At 34.6% G+C, this 14,569-nt stretch overlaps 3 protein-coding genes and 1 long non-coding RNA gene across 4 annotated transcripts; all 4 read left to right on the top strand.

The window, feature by feature from the left end:
• Positions 1 to 717: 717 nt before the first annotated feature.
• Positions 718 to 3,278, top strand: LOC116170387. The gene is made up of 2 exons (XR_004145226.1): positions 718 to 771; positions 853 to 3,278. It is a non-coding gene; the product is annotated as an uncharacterized LOC116170387 (long non-coding RNA).
• A 1,590-nt stretch (positions 3,279 to 4,868) lies between these two features.
• Positions 4,869 to 7,294, top strand: LOC116170384 (zinc finger protein 664-like). Its single transcript, XM_031486750.1, has 7 exons — positions 4,869 to 5,307; positions 5,354 to 5,605; positions 5,653 to 5,748; positions 6,276 to 6,574; positions 6,623 to 6,753; positions 6,799 to 6,955; positions 7,004 to 7,294. Exons 1-7 carry the CDS (start codon positions 5,167 to 5,169, stop codon positions 7,263 to 7,265), a joined length of 1,338 nt encoding a protein of 445 aa, XP_031342610.1. The 5' UTR covers positions 4,869 to 5,166; the 3' UTR covers positions 7,266 to 7,294.
• Positions 7,295 to 8,740: 1,446 nt separating this feature from the next.
• Positions 8,741 to 13,345, top strand: LOC116170383 (ADP-ribosylation factor-like protein 5B). The gene is made up of 4 exons (XM_031486748.1): positions 8,741 to 9,108; positions 9,158 to 9,366; positions 9,418 to 9,653; positions 12,984 to 13,345. Exons 1-4 carry the CDS (start codon positions 9,063 to 9,065, stop codon positions 13,030 to 13,032), a joined length of 540 nt encoding a protein of 179 aa, XP_031342608.1. The 5' UTR covers positions 8,741 to 9,062; the 3' UTR covers positions 13,033 to 13,345.
• A 144-nt stretch (positions 13,346 to 13,489) lies between these two features.
• Positions 13,490 to 14,428, top strand: LOC116170707 (methylenetetrahydrofolate reductase 1). Its single transcript, XM_031487210.1, has 4 exons — positions 13,490 to 13,808; positions 13,857 to 14,023; positions 14,065 to 14,361; positions 14,405 to 14,428. Exons 1-4 carry the CDS (start codon positions 13,490 to 13,492, stop codon positions 14,426 to 14,428), a joined length of 807 nt encoding a protein of 268 aa, XP_031343070.1.
• Positions 14,429 to 14,569: the final 141 nt, after the last annotated feature.

Raw genomic sequence — 14,569 nt, 5'->3', positions numbered from 1 at the left:
ATCTTCAATATACGGCTAGATAAAGTAGGTAGGTATGTACCTATTAGGACAAAAGCAAATATCTTCAGGATGAATACATTTTTTGGACATATATTGTCAGGAACAAGTCCCGAGCAGAAACATTGTTCCATTCCTCAATATAACAAATAAACATCAATCTTTTCTCAGTAGGTACTTACAGTATGTGTATTTACTTCCTTCGAAGTTTTAGGGCCATTCATTATTGATAAATTCCTACTGGGAATAGTTATTTACATAAAAGTAGGTACTTTAATTTCCGAGTCATCAGGTAATGACATTTTACTGACGAGTTTTGTATTAAATTTTACCCGAAATCGTCTTTTAATACAAAATTTCAACTTTTATATATAACTTTTGTTTAATGTCAATCTGTCAATGATGACAGGAGTCATATTGGGTACGTTCCACTTAACGCCCGCAACGATCACGACGCCCGGCTGCCGTTCCACATAACGACCACAGTCGTTATGGTCGCAATCGCGACGTCAGATATGACGTCATTATTAGCGACCGCAACGAGCCCACGGCGCTCGCCTATCGTACCTGGGTCAGCGTGGGCGTTCTAATTTTATAACCTTACATTCTTGACAGGAGACATTTCTAGAGACATTTAACTGTCAGACACTGATTGTTTGAACACGCATGCGTTACAAATTTTTCGTTTTCGCTATGGAGAAAATATAATTACGTGTTTCAGAACGTAACCTTGTGGTGGACATTACACTATGGATGTTCTACATGCACAAACTGGTAAGTATATATGCTGATTCGTGAATGTTAAAGTTATTTGTTAAGGAAAATTCTGCTCTAACACAATTTTCTTTATTGTAGATCTTAGATTTGCAACTAGTTTGCTGCAAAGTGCTTTACCAGGGAATGCGAATGAGACTCGTATAAATGGTAATGCAACGATTAATGAAAATGCATGTTAGTTTTGAATGAAGAAGAGAAATTGTTTTCGAAGCAGCATTCCCAGAAGAAATTCTGGGGAGAAGTGTTCATTATCATCGTATTAAGTATGGCTGCAGCATTTATGATAGAAATTCAAATGTCGTCTTCAATATTTTATTAACAAGAAGCAATATCTTGTGTAAAGCGAAGAAGTATGTGTCAATAATTGGTACTGAAAAATAAAAAAATATTTACTAACTTAATATGACTTTTGAATTCATAATCCACCCCACTTTGTATCCTTTACGCATTACGAACTCCTCAACGGCGTCCATGTTGGAAAACTGTTCACTCACGCGTGACGTCACATCGTACCCAAAAGCGTTCCACTTAAGGGTTCGCCCACAACGCCTCTAAGCTAGTGGAACGACAAAACCGCGGTCGCGGTCGTGATCGTTGTGGGCGTTAAGTGGAACGTACCCATTGTAGATTGGAAATGTCAAAAATGCGGTCGGTAAAGTGACAGGTGCGGCCAGTAACGTGACAAGCGGCAGGAAACGCAGTCTGCTCTGCCTCTGTCATAGAAACTAAAATTTCCTGACAGAAAGTAGACTTGAAAATGAAGGTTTCAGAACGATTTTGGGTCAAAATTATATAGAAAGCATATATGCTCAACTCACGAACTGGTTTATTAGTGATATGGTTTTGAAGTCTCCCGGTCATTCAGACATTTATTTGATATCATATCGTGTCATAGAAACACGACCACGGCCTTTTCACAAGGCGTTTCCATAGCGATCATTTTATATTACTATTGGTATAGTAACCCGAACCTTGTTTTGATTAGTAGATAAACAAATTTTCGGTGACAATTTTTTGTCTTTTACAATATTGCAAAATTACCAAATTGCTACCTCGCTTAACCATGCCTTCTGACGCTAATAAGGCCTCTAAGTCTATTTTAGGTGTCCTGCAAGATTTAAAGAATCAATCGTCGACGAATAATGGTGTATCTGAAGAGCAATTGCGGAAAATTCTCACGGACGAATACAGTTTTGCAAGCAAGTACGAAAAATACATTACCCCAATGCTAGAAAGTGGAATTCAGTTTGGCGCTATACGCAAAGCCGGAGACAAATATTATGCGGGGGACGTCTCGCTAGACATTGTTGAGGGTCGTCGTAGGAAGAAGGGCGGTTCGTCTAGGAGCCGGTCACGTAAAGGTATATCCAAACGGGGAAAAGGTCGAAGAAGGAAGCGAAGCGCTTCTTCGTCGAGTCGACAATCTTCCTCGTCGGGTGGACGAAGCCGTAGCAGAAGACGCAGGAGGGCGGTCGTGTAATTAGACCAATGTGTTTGCGCAAATTGTACGATTTTATTATCATTGTAAACATCTTTAAATAAATTCACTAGCTTTTGGTGTAACTGGAGGTGGAGTAGCCGGCAGAATGCTTGAAACTAATCTAAGGAAATTCCCAGCTCTGCCACAAATGAAAAATTTTTACCTCAGCCCAGGTATATTTTTGCTTCACTCATTAAGACCTACCCAATTTCAGATGACGTCTTCTAAAATTAATAAAGTCTCTAATTTTATACTTTTTTGTAGTTTTCTGCTATACGCAGGTTCCATGTTACCGTATCCACTCTTATTAAACTAAGTAACTCACGCTGTACTGATTATTATGGCATCAATAGCAAGCTAATCAAGGAAACTATACAAATATATGTTGACTATTTAGTAAACGTGTTCAATTCCTGTATTTCAGAAGGCAATTTCCCTGACGTCTTTAAAGTTTCTGTTGTATTACCATTATTTAAGAAAGGCGATTGTAATGATATGAACAACTATAGACCAATCACTATTGTACCAATGTTCTCTAAAATTTTTGAAATAATACTAAACAGGAGACTTTATAATTATTTTGAATGTAATAACATGTTTGATCGTGGTCAATACGGCTTCCGAAAAAATCACTCCACCATACAAGCTGTTTCTAAGATGATAGCTACAATTATTCAATTTTTTGAGAAAGGAGAACAGGCTTTACTAATTTTATGTGACTTATCGAAAGCGTTTGATTGCGTTTCATTTAAGATTCTAATGGATAAGCTACATCTATATGGTATTAGAGGGCTAGCTGGAACATTACTTTCATCTTATCTTAATAATAGAAAACAGTGTGTTTTTGTGGATGGTGTTCAATCTGAATTAATCTATACGAAGAATGGAGTTCCTCAGGGCTCTATCTTAGGACCATTATTGTTTATTATGTACACAAATGACTTTTTTACTTATATGCACCCGAATCACTGTATTGCTTATGCTGACGACACTTCGTTACTCGTATCGGACAAAGATGTTAAAATAGCAATCGCCAAAAGCCAAAATTTATTACAAGAAGCAGATACCTGGTTCATTAGCAATAACTTAAAACTAAATAAAAATAAAACGCATATCGTGACCTTTTCAACGAACAACAAGGTTACCTCCGGGAAGTGCGCTAAGGTATTAGGAGTGTATGTAGACGACAAATTAACGCGGAACAATCATATCGATCACGTATTTTTGTAAATTGTCCAAGTCATTGTTTGTATTAAGGAATTTGAAGCGAGCAGTCGGTATGAATACTTTACGATCCTGTTATTTTTCTTTGGTTCATTCCCACCTCTACAGTATGGTGTAACATTATGGGGGAATTCCTCCAAAGTAAACAAGATATTTATATTGCAAAAAAAAATAATTCGTATCATAGTAGGAGCCGAATATCTTGCTCATTGTCAACCATTTTTCAAGGAATTACGTATCATGCCGCTACCATGTATTTTCATTTACGCAACATTATTGGATCTACATAAAAACAAGCGTCACTTTGCAACAAATGACTATTCTCATAATTACGGTACTCGAGGCGCAAAAAATATAAGGGTTTCTTATTACAGATTAAGCAAATCAAAAAATAATAGTCCAAGAGTTGAATTGTACAACTATCTTCCAGATCCTGTTAAATGTCAACAATTCAATCAGTTTAAAAATACTATTAAGAACCATCTTCTGAACCACTGCTTTTACTCTGTAAGCGCATACCTAAACACACCCTGTGATTTAATGTAAAATTCCTTCTACTGTTTTAAAAATGTACTATTGTTAATGAATAATTTTATTGTTGTATTATTACTTGCATGTATCACTATATTTGTTTGTTATTTTATGTACCTATATATGTATATTTTTTTTTTATTGGATGCTATGTGTCAATGACGTGTCGAAGCCAAGGATTGGTGGAATGACAAATAAAGATTATTATATTGCCTTTTCATATCCGCGTATAGCTCTCCCCCGAGCTCTCCCCTCTTTCAAGATCGTCTACCATCTTTACTCTTCTTGTTCCTCTTTCCCTTGTACCCTCCACGGCTCCACCGGTCACGTCCTTCAGCAAACTGTTCTCTCTTAGCACATGACCAAGCCGCATTCTTGTCCTTCTCAAAATTGTTTTATACAAAGATCTTCTTTCTCTTATTCTTTGTAGTTCCTGTTCGTTCTTAATCCTGTCACACCCCTTTATTCCAAGTATTCTTCTCCACATCCACTTTCCTTCCTTATATTTTTTTTAAATTATCCTAGTTTAACATATTCGTACATATATCAAGCACTTTGCTATTCTTTTCCTTAGACTCATGTCCAACATGCTACACAGTATTCTATGTACATTTCCCAATAAATGCTCGTTTGCCATTCCAAAGCGAGTCTTTGTTTCTTTCCAGTTTCTCCAATCATTTATTACTTTCCAGATACCTATCTACAACTTTCTACTTGTTCAAGCATTTCGTCTTTTACATACACTTTCATTTTCTTCTGCCTCTCCAATTCTCATTACCTTAGTCTTTTTCTGATTTGTAATTAAACCATATACCTTTTCCCAATTTTCAAATTGTTTAATTAATATGTTAATGTTTTTCTTTTCGTTTCAGACATGAAAATAAAAAGTGGAAAAAGGGAAACTAGAACTGACTAGCACAATTATTGTGTAATTAATTGTAAATAGTTTTCAATTTGCTTTATTTTATAATCACTACTGGCAGCACATTTTTGTTGGTCGTGCTTGTATTTGGGTTGGCACCGCATATGTTCGAGACTTTTGCCACCGCCATTCTCTTTCAAATTTATTATTTAAGGTTATGTAGTACTGATTTTGGCATTAACTAATTTTTTGGGTTTAATTTTATACAGAAAGTGCAGTTATTGAAGTGTTAAACATGAATAATACTCAGATATCTGATATATGTCGAACGTGCTTGGTGGCCTCTGAAGGAATGGTATCGATACAGAGCAAAAACTTGATTAACAGCAGGTATATTAGCATTATCGAAATGCTAAACAATTGCCTTCCATTTAAGGTAATAATAAATTATATCAGACCGATTGTCCTAATGTATTTTCCAGGTTTCAGAAAATGACAAACTTCCGAAACAGATGTGCAACGATTGCCTACTGTGTCTCACTAACGCGTACACTTTTCAACAAAGGTGCTTAAGCTCTGTTGTGACACTTCGAAGGAGCATTGCATGTGATCATCACAACTCTGATGGTACCGACAAAAAACTCATTACCGAAGCGTTTATTAATAATGAACACATTCAAAAATTCGCATGCAATCTATGTACTGCCTATTTCACAAGTTCAGATGATTTGAAGGTATTAGGTTGGAATCCCTTAAATAATTCAATATCTTATTTTTGCAGATTCATCAACGTTTACATTCTGATGAACATCTTCACATTTGCAATGTGTGCAAATTGCAATTATCAAGTTCCAGTTCCCTATCTAGGCATCAAAAGGTAATTAGGATGTTTTGATGCACTTATACAAAATCAGTTAACTTTCTTAGTGCTTGCTCAATGATGGTTTAAACACCAGTTCATGAAATCATGCTTTACTCATCTGATTAACAAATGACCATTATTTTGTACATTTATCTCTTATATTCTTTTGCCGCCACTCCTTTTGTACAGATTCCTCAAAATAATGGCATTGACAGATTTGCGGATCGTATTAGACATCGTCTAGTACAAAAACAGTCGGAGGTAGCCGCCCACTGCAAAACTGGTAACCTGTGAGGTGTACACAAATTATGCTATTATATTTTCATCTCTATCTAGCCCATGCAAAGAAAAGGACGTTTTGCAGTGGGTGGCTACCTGCATGATTGAAGTGACTGTTTTTATACTAGACGACGTCTCGTGGGCCTTGCAACTAATGAACTCTTAAAACATCATCAACTTGTATTGATTTGTTTTTGTTTTGTAGTTATTTGAAATAATGAGAGGCCTTCTGGAACAGGTGTAGATTAGTTATCTACTTTTAGATACATAAAGGTATAAAATCGCATTTATGCAGCAAATGTGGTAAGGGATTTACAAGATCGGACGATCTAAGTCAACACATGCGAACTCACACAGGAGAGAAACCGTACTCCTGCACCAAGTGCTCAAAATCGTTTACTCAATCCTCGCAATTGCAAGAACATCTAAGAGCGCATGCTGCCGAATGCAATTTTGTATGTACGGTCTGTGGAAAGGCTTTCTCTAGGTATAATAGCTTATCGGGACATATGAAAATTCATATGAGGAAAAGAAGTCATCCCTGCACCATTTGTGGGAAAACGTGAGTAATGCAAAGTCTTTTCCCTTATGATTGTGCAGTGGTTTGTAGACTTTCAAGTTCAGGCGCTCTCGTACTGCATACAAAAATACATACCGGTCAAAAAGATCACATTTGCCCTGTGTGTGGAAAGGCATTCACTTATGCCGGACATTTACTGGTACATTCGAGAATACATTCAGGTTGATTTTCTGCTTGTATTGACTATTTCATATTAACCGTTGTAGGTGAGAAGCCCTATGTTTGTAAGGAATGTGGGAAAGGATTTCCAGATGCGTCTAGATTAAGGGTGCATTCTAGGTCTCATAGTGGGGAGAGACCGTACATTTGTACCCATTGTGGAAGAGGTTGTGTTACAGCTTCTGAATTGAAAAAGCATAATCGGTACATCTCGTAAGATTGCAAAGTGTTATTAAACCTATTTTATTTCAGAATTCATACCGGTGAAAAGCCTTTTAACTGTAGCATTTGCCCGAAAGCATTTCCTAGAAATGAAGATTTAAAAGTACATATCAAAACACATTCAAATGATCGGGACCATATCTGTTGCTACTGTAATAAGGGGTTCTATCAGGCGTCAACGCTTAAAGTTCATTTAAGAATTCATACAGGGGAGAAGCCTTATAATTGTACAGTTTGTGGTAAAACATTTTCACAAACTAGTGCTTTGACAGTACACATGAAAACGCATTAAGTTTAAATGTGAAATAAATATTAAACCAATGAAACTTTTTTCTTCTATTTTTTCTTTTCAGCTTTTAAGTACTTTGTTTCTTTGTAATGTGTTTTTATTGAGAAAAGTCTAATTGGTATTGGCACTGTATAAAAAATGCTGGTGCTATTGGCAGTGTCAGACAAAGTACTCTTAACTCCAATACCAAATTGCCAACGCAACACAGACGATGGTGGGCTTATACTGATACAATATCTTTAAGAAATAGCTAATAGAAACAAAACCATACCTTTGTTTCTATTGGCTATTTCTTAATGATAGTAAACTAATGATGATAATGATTGTAGAAACCCACCATAACATCCCCAATAGTAAATGATTTTTAACAACTCCAACCACCTATGATTTTAATTTTGTGTCAGCTTTTTCATTATTCATATATACAGGGTTGTTCATATCACATTGCATGGGTGCTTAAAAGTGTAAGAATTTTGTTTAATATTTTCTTGTAATAACCCATCATTTTTATGCAGCTATAATGCTTCACTCAAATGTTTATTACTTTACGTTTAGTCATAATAATCAACCTCTAGGTCAACCTACTAAAGGTTTGGAACCAAGCGTTCTATTTTTTTTGGAAAATAAGTTCTTTCGTCGCCAGAAAATGCGCTAAAAATATATGTAATCTATCGGTTCCTTGTTTTGAAACCTTCGGTTTTCTACACATTTATTTTGAGTAGAATTTGAAATTAACATTTACAATTTAATTATCTATTCATTACTTCTGAATTAATAATTGTGAGCAGAGATGGAAGACCAATAAGTAGACAATTTCGTGTCATACTGATGGTCCACTCACAGATATACTTTCTTGTGCATGTCTGTGGGCCACTGAAATTATTTATGTAGGTATCAAGAAAGGACTAGTATGCGAAAACACGTTGGACTTATTGAATCCTTTGATCGATTCTAAATATCAATTTACAATTATTTTTGTATGTTTTCTGTAACCATTGATTATACAGTGTGTATATAATCAATGCTGTAACATACATATACAGTTACTAAATAGATCCATTTGATTTTTAGAGAGAGAGAACAGAACAGAAACGAAGAATTAATTCTTTTGATTTTTCTGATTATTTAGTATTCAGGTTTTTCAGACTCTTATAGGTATTTAAATTTTGGAGACTCATTGGAATCTTCGGTTTCAGATTTGCGGATTTTCAATTTTCTCAAATATATCGTCTCCTCCAGATTCCAAATTTATCACTGTACCTATTGTTTGATAAGGGTATAAGTAGCAAACAATGGAAGTGTAATTTCATTATATCGCGTCAGCTATTTGATTTATTCGTTACAGATTAGATAGGATTTGATATGATGTATATTGTTAAATAAATATTTCAACCAAATTATACGATTGTTGTTTGACTGCTAGGAACTAATTGTTTGAGGTTTGCTGAATGACATGAAGTTAGCATTTCTTATCAGAAATACGTCATGGTATTCAACAGTAAATTATTTTCGTACCATATGATTTATATCAATTCTGGTTTTTGTTATTAAAATTCGACGAAATTATGTGTTGTGTGTACGTGTGTGACTAATTCTAATTCGACATTTAAACAATAATTCCAAACGTGTACGTTTCCAAAACGCAGTCTATGCAATGTGTGTTTTAATAATAACAAATTTAACTTTCACCATCATAAAAAGTGTACCTTTAAAATGAAATACGCCAAAGTACTTTTCATCAATTAATTAACTAGGCCAAATTAGTTTTTGTAGACAATTAAATTTTTAATTAAATTCAAAATGGGTCTACTCTTTGCCAAGCTGTGGAGCCTATTTGGAAATGAAGGTAGGTTGCCGCTCATAAAATCCTTTGTCTATCTTTTGTCTTATTGCAGAACATAAGATAGTTATAGTAGGATTGGACAATGCGGGAAAAACTACAATACTGTATCAGTTTTTAATGAACGAGGTTGTGCATACCAGCCCGACAATAGGATCGAACGTTGAGGAAGTCGTATGGAGAAATATTCACTTTATTATGTGGGATTTAGGGGGACAGCAGTCGTTGCGCGCTGCCTGGAGTACTTACTATACGAACACAGAAGTAAGCGTTCATTTTTTCAAGACGATTCGATAGTAGTGCTTCTGTTTTCAGTTTGTGATAGTAGTTATAGATTCAACCGACAAAGAACGGCTAATCACAATTCGCGAGGAATTGCATAAGATGTTATCCCACGAGGAGCTATCGAAAGCGGGAGTCCTTATTTACGCAAATAAACAGGACATCAAAGGTTCAATGACTGCGACGGAAATATCCAGACAACTAGATTTAACTTCGATTAAGAAACAACAGTGGCACATTCAGTCTTGTTGTGCGCTCACCGGCGAAGGGTAGGTTTGCCAGTTTACAGAAGGCTGGGTTTGTGTTTGCTTTGGCAATTTAAAATGGTGGTAAAATGAATAAGGTAAAGTATAGCAGTATATAAAGAGGGTGTTCTAGGTACATTACATTCTAATAGAATTTCATTTCTATGTGTGCAATTATTGAGTGAAATTATAGATTCGGTGACACGTGCTCATTTTATTTATCTTATCTCCATTGATTTTAGAGTAGAGTATATTTTTTATTTATTTATTTTTAAAATCTATGTCCGTGTTGAGTATTTCATTTATCTATGGTGGATTGCTGAGATTCTTATATACATGGGTATTTATATTGAAAGTCATTCAGGTGACTTAAATCTGATGGGCTATGGAAGGGTACAAAAGAAACACCAGACATTTATAGATCTAGACCAGTGGTTCTCAAAGTGGGTGCCGCAAGTACTCCACAAGGGTGCCGTGAAATTTTTGAATATATAATTAAGTTAAAGTTACTTAAATTTTTAAAAAAAGATTTAAAACAATTATAAAAAATGAATATTGGTTTTTTTAATTACAATTCTTTTTTTTATGTTTCTATTTTATTTATTTGTATGCTTATTTCATTTAGCAATGAAATCTTAGAATTGCACTATCTCTCAGTTCCCCATTCTTATAACTCCCACTCCCAATGAGTCTTTTCTACACTCTTCTATGTTACCACTTCTCAATCTCTCGTTGGGTCACGTAAATATTAGAAAAAAATTTGAAAGTGGCGTCTCTCTGAAAATCCCTCGGAAAATCCTTTGCTCCCTTCCTTTTGCTGTGATTTATTATTTTAAAAAAAAGCGCGCGATCAATGGGTTCGAAACCGCATCATCATAATCGAAGGGCGGCGGCGTTGCAATAGCGTTACACGCTGTCCTATTAAATAGTAAATATTGTTTATAAAGCGACAAACTAATGCGTGTTATTAATATTAAATTCATTTTATTTATTCCGCGGTGATTAAATATGCTTTAAGGGGTATTTTAGTCAATTGACGATTTTAATACTATCATTTCTTTAAAATCCGCAAATGTTCTTTAAAAAATCGTGAACCAGGCGAGCGAGTCGAGCTCGCCTTCAGCTGCCGAGCGTTACGCGTGGCGACCACAGAATATAGCATATAAAAATCTTATTTTTTTAAAGACTTCTCATCTTTTATATCTTTACCTCAATCTTTACTAACTGTAAAAAAGGTTTAAAAAAAAATAAAAAAAATAGGGTGCCGCAAATTTTGTTTAATAATTTTAGTGTGCCACCAGACATAGAAGTTTGAGAAACACTGATCTAGACAATTCCCATCTTATCTTACCCAGTTGAGTTTCGTGTCAAAGTAGTCTCCAAGGAATTTGGTCTCTGCGAAAAGATTAATTGGAAAATTGAGGTAATTGACATTTGGTTCTGTAGTGAAGGTAAAACTTTTCTCAGATTTAACATTAGTGATAGTGGTTACTGGTTATGATTACTAACAATAAAATATTATATGTAAGATGGGTAGTCCTGCTCATAACCAGTTTATGTATGACAAAAAAGTAACAGGTACCATTGTTTAGTGTTACTAAACACATGTAATTAAGGCTTGCAAATGTTAAGTTGGTAGACAATTAGTGTGGCAACTCTGCTTCAATTAAAATTCTTCCTTTTATTAAGAGTGAGTATAATTTTAAATTTGGCCATGAGGGATGACCTCGTAAGCCGGATCGTAACGATTTAGGAGTAGGTACTTTTTTATAGCATACGAAATGGCAACCTGATTTTTGTTAATAGGCAATTGTTAATTTCTAGAACATTAAGGAAGAGTATTTGGGTGTGAATAATGTAACGTAAATTTAATTACGTGATTTATTTATGTACAATTAAAATATTAATGGTCCTTGATTTATAACACCATATCACTTACTTGTACTCAAATTTATAACATTTAAATTAATAACACGAGCGCGAATTTCACTGTTTATCACTTCGGCATCGATATTGGAACTGCTATTCAATACAATTCAATTTGCTTATATAGCTAATGAAAATGTTCTAGGAAAGTCTAGGGGCAGCAGATCATACTTCCTGGAACACATCACTGTCATTCCATATCGCCATAGCTATAAAATTTGCAATAAATTTCAAAGATCAAAAATCAAAATTCTATGGACAGGTGCCACACAAATTTCTACCAACTTAACCTGACGGATTCGCACCGTGAGTAGCATTTGACTCCCATACAACTTCCATCCCTGAATCTATTTTCTAACACTTCGTTTTTAACATAATCACATGATCAATGAAAACAATAAAATTCACTTTTTGAGTTTTTTTTTATTACACCACGTGTATATTCCACATGTATTGATTTTTTACCGTCAAGTTTTAACCGAGACGGTTATGCTTTCTCCCAAAACTTCTGTCGCTCGCTTGATGGTTGTATGTCCATCGATTTAAAAGAGAACAGATGGACCGATTGTGATGCAATTTTGCAGGTGGATTCCTCGAGTAAAAGTAAAACTAATGGCGAACCAAAAAATGTCATTCAAAATAGCTTAACAAATTTTAAAAAAAGATTGCGCATGCGCAGAACAAATCTTTTGCTTTGGCATTCGATTCGTTTTACTTTTATTCGAGGTGCCTACATACAAAATTTCATTTAAATATCTTAACAAATAAAAAAATCAGATTGCGCATTCGCAAAATAATTAAGACCCAACAAGGCGCGGGCGTCTGCTCAAGTACTCGACGCTAACCAAGATGCCTATGCGACGTTCGGTTCTGAAGATGTGCACAAAGCACGCCCAAATACTAGCTATACCTCCATCCTCATATATTACAGTTGCTAATAAAAATTATGAAGAAAAAATGTTGGGATCATAACTCAAATAAAACATTTTATTAGATATTTACAACATTTCTCCAAATATTTACAGAGTGTTTACACAGTGAGCATATATTTACAACTCATTAGGGTTTGTTTTTATTACCTGAACTATAAACATTTTAATATGGGAATATGACTGGAAACTACAATAAGGTTATTGAATACAACAAATTTGATATTCATATTCCTATTATGTAAAATTGACATTATGTCTATTTAAAGAGTATTTAACCGCAAACATTACATTTTTGTTATTCTTAAAAATACACCCTAAAAATATGCTTAGTGTTAAGGCAACGTATATTTTTAAATATAAATTAACTAACTAAAGTACCAACGAATACAGTACTCGTACACAGTACCAATTTTCTTAAAATAAAAAGTATGTTTGCTTGATCATTTGTTTTTGTATCAAATTGTTCTTTTAACATAAACATTGTCTTTTCTTCCAGATTATACCAAGGCTTGGAGTGGATAGTCAGTAGATTGAAAAAGAAATGACAAATAGGACTTTAAGTAGGCATCTAAATTTCATTTACCACATGTACAATTAAAATCATTCTATTCATGCTTCTTATGACATTTTGTCTCTCACATTGAGATTTCGAAAGGGAGGTTGTGTCACGCGAACGATATTCAAATCATTCCTAGTGAAACCAATTATGGGCACCCTATTTTGAGGTTGATAAATGCATTTTTGTGTTACGTACCTATACTTAAATTATTTCGATCGTTATACAAATTATTTGTGCTGCTGTTAACGGTTTTGTTTATCGTACATAAGTGTATTTGAATTAATCTGGTTTACAAAGGCTGTTTTATTTTGTCTTTGATAAGTATAAATGTAAATATGTATCAAATTAAACTAAGTAATTAAATATTAAATGAAACTATGTTTGTGTTATAATCTAATCACTGATAAATTCGAGTGTGACCTTTAAGTTTGTCATTTGTTATTATGGAGATGTTAAGTGCAGTTATACACAGAGCTTCAATAACCAATGAAAAAATTATCTCAATTGAGATTTGTCCTAAACGTAAATTAGATGTAGACGAGCTCAACAAATTACGTCCAACATTTTGTTCCATTGTATGGCATTATGATGGTAGTGAGATTGAGCACATCCCAGCACTTGTGTTACTGAAGAAGCTTAGTATACACAGTAAACGCTTGCTGTTGCATGTACCAGGGAATTGCTTATCTCAAACTGATGTGGAGAAGGTGCTTCACTCCCTGAAATCTGCCCAAGTCCCAAACGTTTTGGTACTCCAGGGAGGTGAGCCAACGTCTAAGTTAAACATTAAACTTCTTTGTGAATTTTCAGCGTCATCTGCAACCCAAAGCTGTAAACATTTTGTCTATGCTATTGATCTAATCAAATTTATAAAACGGATCTATGGGAATTACTTTACCATAGCAGTCGCCGCTTATCCTAATTGTCACCCTAACTCTGCCACAGAGTGGGATGACTTGGTTCACTTGAAAAAAAAGGTACATTTCGCCTATTTAACAATTTTACAAATTTATTTTAGGTGGATGCAGGAGTTGACTTTGTTATTACTCAAATGGTATTTAATTATGAAGTGTTTAACAATTTTTGCCGGAAATCTAAGCAGTTCTTAATTGATACCCCAATAATCGCAGGTGTTTTTATCATATCCTCCTATGAAGGGTTTATGACAATGGCTCGCCTGTGTAAAGTAGAAGTTTCAAATGAAATCACCAGTGTACTTGAAGCTAATCGAAACAACGAAGAATCTGTGCAGAATTTTGGTATTTTTGTATGTGTCTCATTTATACGACAGGTTCTTAGTCATAATAACGACCAAGTATTGGGAGTGCATTTTTTTTCATTAAATAAACTTCGCTTAGTTAGAAAAGTCTGCAAGATATTAGGATTTTTGGACGTTCACATTGAGAGACCCCTATCTAGTGCAGCATCAACAGTTTTGGGACACAAAGAGCTAATAAATTTTTCACACTTTTGATATTTAATTTCAACTCCCTTTTTCTCTTGAATCTTACTGTCCTGCGTCC

The sequence above is a fragment of the Photinus pyralis genome, unplaced genomic scaffold (assembly GCF_008802855.1).
Source record: "Photinus pyralis isolate 1611_PpyrPB1 unplaced genomic scaffold, Ppyr1.3 Ppyr1.4_LG5, whole genome shotgun sequence".
NCBI lineage: Eukaryota > Metazoa > Arthropoda > Insecta > Coleoptera > Lampyridae > Photinus > Photinus pyralis.
Note: the sequence above shows the minus strand (reverse complement) of the source record. Positions and strands in the feature narration are given on the sequence as shown.

Coding starts and splice junctions, on each gene's coding strand:
- LOC116170383 (XM_031486748.1), top strand. CDS start 9,063: ATGGGTCTACTCTTTGCCAAGCTGTGGAGCCTATTTGGAAATGAAG. Junction 9,367..9,417: donor CTTACTATACGAACACAGAA/GTAAGCGTTCAT, acceptor TTCTGTTTTCAG/TTTGTGATAGTAGTTATAGA. Junction 9,654..12,983: donor TGTGCGCTCACCGGCGAAGG/GTAGGTTTGCCA, acceptor CTTTTCTTCCAG/ATTATACCAAGGCTTGGAGT.
- LOC116170384 (XM_031486750.1), top strand. CDS start 5,167: ATGAATAATACTCAGATATCTGATATATGTCGAACGTGCTTGGTGGCC. Junction 5,606..5,652: donor CAAGTTCAGATGATTTGAAG/GTATTAGGTTGG, acceptor TTATTTTTGCAG/ATTCATCAACGTTTACATTC. Junction 6,575..6,622: donor TGCACCATTTGTGGGAAAAC/GTGAGTAATGCA, acceptor AGTGGTTTGTAG/ACTTTCAAGTTCAGGCGCTC.
- LOC116170707 (XM_031487210.1), top strand. CDS start 13,490: ATGGAGATGTTAAGTGCAGTTATACACAGAGCTTCAATAACCAATGAA. Junction 14,024..14,064: donor TGGTTCACTTGAAAAAAAAG/GTACATTTCGCC, acceptor AATTTATTTTAG/GTGGATGCAGGAGTTGACTT. Junction 14,362..14,404: donor TTAGTCATAATAACGACCAA/GTATTGGGAGTG, acceptor AACTTCGCTTAG/TTAGAAAAGTCTGCAAGATA.